Source organism: Filicampus tigris, chromosome 1 (assembly GCF_054856515.1).
Source record: "Filicampus tigris isolate MCC_2025a chromosome 1, RoL_Ftig_1.0, whole genome shotgun sequence".
Classification (NCBI taxonomy): domain Eukaryota; kingdom Metazoa; phylum Chordata; class Actinopteri; order Syngnathiformes; family Syngnathidae; genus Filicampus; species Filicampus tigris.
Window position 1 is genome coordinate 32,487,014 of NC_141217.1, and position 9,210 is coordinate 32,496,223.

General features: G+C 42.4%; 1 protein-coding gene across 3 annotated transcripts; it reads left to right on the forward strand.

Moving 5' to 3' along the window:
- Positions 1 to 4,980: 4,980 nt before the first annotated feature.
- trh (thyrotropin-releasing hormone) lies at positions 4,981 to 8,526 on the forward strand. 3 transcript variants are annotated; one of them, XM_086044586.1, is made up of 4 exons: positions 4,981 to 5,770; positions 5,892 to 6,102; positions 6,517 to 7,012; positions 8,181 to 8,526. In XM_086044586.1, exons 2-4 carry the CDS (start codon positions 5,910 to 5,912, stop codon positions 8,356 to 8,358), a joined length of 867 nt encoding a protein of 288 aa, XP_085900712.1. In that variant the 5' UTR covers positions 4,981 to 5,770; positions 5,892 to 5,909; the 3' UTR covers positions 8,359 to 8,526. The 3 variants fall into 3 exon arrangements, with proteins under 3 accessions (XP_085900712.1, XP_085900702.1, XP_085900695.1); XM_086044576.1 differs by having other exon boundaries at positions 4,982 to 5,794; XM_086044569.1 differs by lacking the exons at positions 4,981 to 5,770; positions 8,181 to 8,526 and having other exon boundaries at positions 6,517 to 7,472.
- Positions 8,527 to 9,210: the final 684 nt, after the last annotated feature.

The following is a 9,210-nucleotide window of genomic DNA, read 5'->3' on the forward strand; positions in this document are numbered from 1 at the left end:
CAGTCCAACCAATTGAATTGTCCACAAGCATGGATGAAAATGCAAAGTGTCTCTGCGATGTTTGGGGAGTCTTTAAAGGTCACGGGTAGACAGTGTTGGAGGTTTGTAGGTCTCGAGTCCATAAGCCCAATTAGCAATTTACAAAACAACTACTTACTCAATGCGTGTTCGATATCAATAAAGACTCACACAAATCGATTGAATTTTCTCGTCAGTTTTCTTTACCATCTCTGAAGTTCAGGAATCATACAATGATCAGATCTGGGCAGCTTTTCCACCCTCGCGAATGCTCTCACCCGAGACGGGCGAGGGCAGAAAAGGGGCGCGGTTTAACATGCAGCCCTCACGTTTATACTGTCTTCAAAATCTAAACCTAATGTGGGTTGGTCTCCTCCCTGGCTGGCCCCGCCTATGGGGCTGATCTTCATCAGCTGGTCCCGTGCTCAGATCGGGGCACGCTGACTTTGAACTGATTATGCAATGTGTAATTCCCAATTTGGTTTTTGGTTAACCTGTCGGCTAATATAAAGCCATTCTTATAGATTCAAATCCATGACGTGCGCACCAGCCAATTTTCTTCTCACCACCACCACTGCGTTAGTGTAACCAGAATTCATTCGAAATGACATTCTCACGTCCGCAAGCTGCAATTATGCATAAACCGCGTCCCTGTTTACGGATAAAAGGCCATCTGTTTCAATACACGTAAGGTAATGCGCGGCTGTTTAAAGTTGCATGAAATGGCTCCAAGACGTTCATAATTTTCTCGCGCTTTTCTGGCTGCAGAGATTTTCCCGTCCACTGAAATCTTTTATTTACAGTAAGTACCTTTTATGTCAATTACGCTCTCTAGGTGGAGCAACTCTGAAATGTTGGGATTTCCATCAAATCTTGCCGTTTGACTAAAGCACTTACACAGTATGGAAGGTTAAACTTGAACTTTGGATACAAAACAATCAATGCAGCATGTACTGATAGCGTTGTAAAAGACACTTCCAAAAAGCATAAAGCGAATCAAAACTGCACTGTCACAAACTATTTTCTTTAAACATATTTTTCTTGTATTATTCATTTATGTCCGTATTTATTTATTTAACCGCAGTCTTATGCAACTGTGGGAAAAAAACATCTACAATATACTGACATGAAGTCTCAGTCAGGTCAATCACTTTCCTAACTGGTGCTTACGATTTTCATAATCATCTGTAGTGTTGGTGGCCAACCACAGTGCTTGGCCGCACGGAGACTGAATGAAAAATGTTGTATTGAGTTGATCAAAGAAGTGCTGTGAGTCGGCAATGACGGAGTTTTAGTTGTGATATTTATTGGCGAAGAACATTTGGGTTAGCGGACGATGCCGTTTTTTGAGGCCCGACATTAAAAGACAAGCCTTTGAATTTTTTTTAATTGGGACTGGCCCCTTGAAGGGAACATGCAAAAGGCGGCAAGTGATTCCAACTACTACATTGGAATCATCTTATCTGCGTCATTGCACGTTCCTCACTCCTTGCTGGTTACATGCTAGCACCGCCCACCAGAAATTCCAACAAGGAGGGTTGAGATTGACAAAGGAGCGAGATGGGAGGAGGTTGGAATGTTTTGGGGTAATGAGACGATCACTTCTCGATGTTGCCGTTTGATGGAGACGTCTGCTAAATATGACCTCATGCCATTGATGCGTGCCACAAATGCACCGTTAGTGTGTTATTGAGAATTATTACTATGACCACAAATGTCCACTTGATGCTTTATGTTTTAAGTGGAATTGAATTAAAGTGAAATACAGTATATATACTGTATATATAAAACAGTATATACTATATATATTTTGCTAATATATAGTATATACTATATATATATATATATAGTACACTCTGAAGGAACTGAAAGAAGGCCTTCCTCATCTGCCTTTGTTGCGGGAGAACACACACACACACGCACGCACGACGTTACTTCCCTACGCATGCAATTATTTTGAAGTGGTCCAAGTTCAAATATGACACTAAAAATAAATTGTGCTTCCGTCAAAAAGAGGCGCTTTAGTATTCCTGCAGTGTTTTGGCTCCTTGATCATTTTTTTCCCCCCATTTCTGTGAATAGGGATTTTGGCCCTAAGGACACATGGATGGTTTTCTACAATTGATGTAATGTGACTTTTCTAGATAATAGCTTTGTGATTAGGTTCAGGCGTCCAGTCAAAGACTAACACTTTGCTGCACACACCCTGCGAATTTGATTCTCAGTCTGGTAGTCAAAACGCTAATGGACCTTTGGATTGCAGAGTTGAGATGATGGCCTAGCTTTATCCTGCAAGTGGTTTGATCAAATCAATGAAATGGGGAATTATAACGAATCACCAGATTTACATTTAGCTTGTGAATTTGATCACTCCGCAGTCTGCAATATGCCCACACGCGCAAACATCAGAGTGGCCAAAGTGCTTCGGGTTCGGTGACTCTGCCTCCCCAGCAGCCTCCTGTCAGTCAGATGTCATTGAACTGCTAGCCCAGCCTTCCTGCCCTCAGTGATGGAGTGGAGCCGCAATGGAGTCCAGTGACACTCAGAGTGACTCACCAGACCTTGGAGGATTCTTCAGAACATCATCCAAAAAAAAAAGCACATTCAGGGATAGTAGTGTACATATACACTTCTTTCTCATTTCAAACAATCACAGCTTTCTGGTGGTTCTGCCACGAATCATGTTAAATGTTGCTCACTCCGACTCCATCGCGGACTGGTCATCCTGGAAGGGGGATTCGCCCATCTATGGTCATTTTTTTAGTTCTTCTTTTTTCCCTTCATATGTTTTTAGGGTTTTTTTTTTTGCCAGGTTGGGGGGGTCTAGATCAGGGGATGACGCTAATATTTGTCATCTGTGATCTTGTGAAGCCTTTTGAGACTTGACTGTGCTTATCATTTGAATATGAATTTCTGAATTTTTTTCTCAAGGCGTCACTTAAGGTAAAATTCAACTCATGGGCCGATGTATACTTTGTTGTTTCACACAACACATGCAAGGATAGATTTCAAGTGAAAGAGGCGAAAGAGTGCCGCACTACTTGAGCTGGGGCGATGGGGACGATGCCTTGCTCAAGGACACTTCTACAGTTGCCAGCAAGCACTAACATCTCTCCAACAACTAGTTGCCATTTTTTACATTTATGGGACTCCATCCCTCCGATGCGAAAAAAGGCATAATGAAGCAAAACTCCAAAGTGCAAAGCCAGGTTTTTTCTGATGAAGTAATGGAGAAGAAAGTCAAAAGACTCTCCAAGTGAGTGAATTCCAGGCTTTATGGAGTTTAAATGAAAGAACCCTTTAGAAAAATGAATTAACAAGCTGTGGTGAAATTCTAAATGAGGCTGCAAGTTAGTGAACCGGCAAAGTCTGCTGACTACAAGATAAAGACCCAAACAAAATGAGTCAGTGTGACAAGTATGGAATGTTGAGGCTGATAATGTTGGAGAGATTATAAAACACTCGACTACACCAGGATCATTATTGACGTCATTAAAAGAAACAATCAGTGTCAAAATACTAAATCCCTATTTTTAGGGAAAAATCCCAAAATATTTCTCTACTTTCTTGTTTTCATTTTAATTAAATAATTGTTTTAAATGGCTTTAAATTGCTGCCTTTCTTAACAAACACATTTCTAAATTATGATTTATTTCTAAATCTTGGGTGCTAAGACGACGTCTTCAACCATTTGAAAATATTAAAAATACCTGGCGGCACATTGAAAAAGTAAGTCACATTTCCACTCCATCAATATAGTAAGTTCATTTTCATGGCATTTCTTGGTAAAGATTCCGGTGAAATGAAATCATTGTGTTTTTTTTTTTCCTGACAGGTGAGCGATGACGTACTCAGCGCCTCGCTTGTAACACCGCAGGCAGACGTATGTGACGCCGGGAGCGCTGCATCGGGCTTCTGCAACGACGATTGGTGCTGGAGGACTGCGGTGACGAAGAGGCTGAGCGCGGCAGTGCGAGGATAAGTGAGCTGTGCCCTGCGATGGAAGCTCTAAATCAGGTCGAAGGCTGGTTATTGAGACTTAATCGGATTCTCCGCGCAACACACACATTGCTCAAGAGCCAGATGAAATCGGAAGGAAAATAATCATGCAAATCCCGTTTTTTTACTTCAGCTGAGGGTGAAATGTGCCAGACCGCAACTGCTGTAGCTTTGTGAAAAAAATAAAAATAAAAATAGGAAATTGGAGGCTGGTTGTTTGACAAAATGTCTGTTTTTGGACAGTTATTAAAGGCAGAAGATGACTGCCTGTGCATGTGTGTTCATACGGTGTGACCTCCCTTAAGGAGGAAGAGTTTGATCCGTTTTAGGAGCAGCCACCCTGCTTGTATTTGATCTTTGTCTCCTTGCATGCAATGCAATGCAATCGTATCTCATTTTTCTCAAAATCTACGGCCAGCCTACCATTTGTCTAAAGGGTTAACATTTCGCTAATGGCAGGGGTCCAAATATCACTTATACAAAGTACTATTGTAATACTACTACAAGTAGTTGCAGACTAACAGACTTGACAGCAAAATAGACGATTACCTACATAGACGGGGAAAAAAAAATGGGAAAAAATGCTTAGTCGGACTATTTTTTTTAAAGTTTCCCATCTGTCGTTTATAACCTTCAAAATGGCCGTCCGTCATTGTCGTCTATGTGTCGTCTGTCACATAGGTGGTATGCCCAGCTCTGTTTTTGAACATTTGTTTGTGAGGCTGAAATCGGAGGACAAATATAAACATATAAAACTCTAAATCAGACATGTCCAGCTCCAGTCCTCAAGGGCCGCTTTCCTGCTTTTTTGACAGCCCTCCCAGCTGAAACACACCTGATTCAAATGATCAACTCATCAGCAAGCTCGGAAGAAGCTTGATAACGATCATGATCCTTTGAATCAGGTGTGTTGCAGCAGGGAGGGCCGGAAAAAAAGCAGGAAAGTGGCCCTTGGGGACAGAGTTCGGACACCCCTCCTCTAAATGATGAATCGACTCAAAATAGCTGTTGATAAATTTGATGATCGATTAATTGTCGATCGATAGATTCATTTGTACATCTCTACAGTTGTAGCCCTTCACAGTAATCAGTAGCCAAGTCGCTGTTTGTTTCAATAAAGGTGGTGACTCTTGATTTAAAGACTTACCGCAAATGATTTGAACCCACGACCTTTAAACCCGTGACGCAGATGCGCTAATCAGTCAAGAACCATGCCGCACCCAGTGAACAATTAGTTATTTTTTAACTATTGTGAAAGGAGAAACGGGTCGGTGCGTGTTACTTTTTTGGGGGGTCTGATTTCAGTCAGCCAATCAATTAGCCTACTGATAATGAAACAACTATACCATTTAGGCTATAAAGTCGCCCAATAGGCTCTTTTTGAAATGTGCCCGTACTTTGTATTTCAATGAGCACCGCATCAAGCTGTGCACTGTTATATATGCAATATGTGCTTGTCCAAATAACACCTCAGTTTGACTGCCTGACTTTTCATTTGTCGACGAATCCCATGAGGATGGACTCTTGCGCACGAGTTGATGACATCAACGGGGACCAACAAAGGATGCCCAAAGAAGACTCTAGCGTGAGTGTGACGTCGACGGAGGGCATCCAGTATAAAAGACGAGACGCAATGTTTTGTGCACACACAAAGTTGGCCTCACTGCTCGGCGAGCAACACCATTGGAGGCTGCGAGCAAACATCATTCACCGATCGCCACTGGCCACTTCAAGAGGACTGAGGTGAGGTCAGGTGAGCTTCCGTTCCCTATAACAGGTATTAGCGCATTTCTGGACAGCCATGTTTATTTCTTCATATCCCCAGTGGGAGGTGTTTTTGTAAGGACTTGCTGTCTTGCCTCGACTATCAACAGGCTTCCAAGTGAGACACCATGAAGTCAACATGCCTGTTCTTCCTGGCTTCCGTCCTGGTCTGCAACTTGATGATGAAGTGCAGATCACAGAGCATCTCTGCCGAGGAGGAGCCGGACCCGAGGGTCATGGACGACCTCCTCCTACACAGAGCCGAGAACCTCCTCCTGAGCTCCATCCTGCGAAAGATGAAAGCGGAAGACGACAACAGCGGTGAGCAAACCGAGAATAGAATAGAATACAATTAAGTAAGCCCATTAATTTTTTTTTTAAGTGGAATATGCTAAATAATTAAGAAATGTAAAAATATGATTAAACTAACTATATATATATGCATAATAATTGATACTGATAATCTTAGAAGAGTATACTTGACTGTGCGATATTCCATCAACAGGTAAATAGTTTTGAAAAGTGTCCAATTATTCATTTGGGATGATGCATATTTTAAAACGTTGTCTAACCATATTTAACCTTTTCAACATTCAAACGACACACAGGCCCTCGCTGTTAAATGGTAAATTACGCACAAAACGCGTAATTACGCACCACTCCATATTCAAACATCGGCTTTCGCCAGCCGCCGAGCAGCTTGAGCAAAAAGTCACTCGCATTTCCCTCTTTCAGGAGGATTCTCCTCTCAGGCAGCGTGGGTGACAAAGCGGCAGCATCCAGGCAAGCGCCACAGCGAGGATGTGGACGAAGAGGGTGACGATGATGAAGAGTATTCGGATGTTGAAAGGAGACAGCACCCGGGAAAGCGCTCCACCACTGGACCCCTTTTGGATCCTTCCGTGATAGTCGTGCCGGGCGAACTTTCCAAGCGGCAGCACCCTGGCAAGCGCTACGTGGTGGTCACGCGGAGCCGGCGGCAGCACCCCGGGAAGCGGCAGCCGGACAAGGAAGACGAGGAGGCGGAAGAGGACGATCATCTCCCGGACTTGCACAGGCGCCAACACCCCGGCAAACGCTTTTTAGATCGTCCAGGATTGGCCACGATCAGTCCTTGTGAAGACCTCTCGGACCCTGTGAAATGTGCCAAGACCAAACTGCTGCTCGACTTTTTAGACGACATTAGCGACATGAAGCATGTCGAGGAGAAGAGACAACACCCAGGGAAAAGGTTTGCTCCCGAGGAGGGACAATAGATTCATCCGTTCCACATGCTGTATTGTCAACTAAACAATGTGTAGCCTACATCACGATAACTAATTATTAAAATGAACTTTAAAAAAAAATCCACCGCTATACCTTTTGTGTTGCTTTTATCTAAGGATTTCATCATGTTGGTTTCTTTGGAGAACCTGTGCGAAAATGTACGTGGGCTGTATTGAGCAGTCAGCGGCGCGTGCGTGATAATTGGGTGTTACTGTTATCATTTACACGGACTGCAACATATTAGCTGCTAATTGTTGATGGACCACATGTGACGCATCACCCGCATCGCGATGGATGCAGCGGAAGTGATGATAGCGGCCACAAAGAAGGTCAAGGACAAGGCTTCATTGTTATTTCTTTTTCATTCGTGTTAACGATAATAAATATAACGCAAATATAGTTTGTCCGAGTTTATTTGAACTGCATTGACGACGTGTTTTAAATTGAAGTTAAATCCGACATTTGCCAATGTTCTTTTAAAACAAACACATTGAATGAATGTGCCACAAACTGTCAATCCAACTCAAAGTCATCAATCATTGAGAGTGTTCCGCGCACACGTATAGCTAGTGTCACTGTCGTATAACGTCGACTTATTCCACCTGAACCTGAGAAGCAGCAATATGCAAATGAGCCATGATGCAAAGACGACGCAACAAGCGCATCTTTCGTGTTGAGGAATGTAGCACTCGGCACACAACATTTCACAAGTAACTTTCACCATAAGAAATGCTATAGTTGTGCATGTTTCTCCATATCTTTAGGGAAATCTCCAAACTCAAATGCTTCTAATTCAGCTTGTGGTCACTTATGACATATGAGCTGTCGCAGCTCAAGATTTCGATGTAGCGTCTTAAAAGATCGACTCCACAAATGTGTTTTTGAGGCTTTTTTGGGGTAGTCTTGTGCCACCACAGAAGTGTCTACCAGTGAAACTGATGACAACCATAGAATAGGAAATGTAGGCGGACATGCACGGTCTGGTTAAGGCCATAATCAATGAGCATCATTATTCAACCAGCTGTGATGGACAAGTAAGGGGTTCTGCATGCAGCTTTCTTACATTCGCAAAATCTCATGACACACCACGTGCTTGTGGATATTATCATTCATCCAGGTCATTTCTTTCTCAGGGCACTAAATCGATGGCATCTGCTCTGGACCTTATACAAGACGTCTGCATACAACATTTCTCATCCGAGAAGGTTTCATCAGTTCGTGCAGCAAGGCTTGGTTAGGACTGACCAGCCTAAGTTGGTGTGGAGAACTGACTATTTCAGTATTTCAGCTATTGGAGGCATATTGCCATGAATGGTATCATTCTTTTGGGATGCAAAATGACCCATAGCACAGCATCAAACAAAAATGTCCCAAAAAGTAAATGTAGAGAAAATAAAGAATGTAAAAATGTAAAGAATGCTTGAAAGTAGTTTTATATACCACATAAGTCTGGAGTACCAGTAAAATGCCATTTTCTCTTGCCCCACCACCTAATGACCAAATTGAATCTCAAATAAAACAGTTAAAATTAAATTGAAATGTCATTTTTTGGTATTATTTGTGTCATTGCTGTCTCTTGTAACTGTGGGAACATTTGTTTTAGTAAACATAATATTTCAAATAACAATTATTACTCATGGAACATGTGTCCAACAAAATGCACGCAACCCTGATACCACAACCTTTTTAGCACGGTAGAAGAAGAAGAAAGCAGTGAATCGCATGATACGCTGGATTTAATGGGACACTTGGATGAGCTTAACATTGGCACTTATATAATAGGTTTGCATGTAAAAATGACATCAGTCCTAAAATGCCCTCCTCAAAAAACTCTGTAGTGATTTTAGGGCTTTTTTTTGTGATTAGATTTACGACAAATTGCCCCGCCGCCCTTTTGGGTGTGGCTTATGTTATGTTTTCGGTCTCAGCGGTCTACATCACAGGAGGGAGCCAAGCGTGGTAATATTGCTCGCTTTGTCAGTTCTGTTGCCTAAAACAGCGACTGATCGCCACCAAAATGCAAATACACATTACTGCTCTTATCCACTTCAACCTGTGAAAGTATAAAAGTGTTCTGCACAATAGTTTGGATTTATTGACATAAAACGTGATCTCATCATGATGACCTCCACAAAATCACAAATACCGTGGCGATCGCTTCTC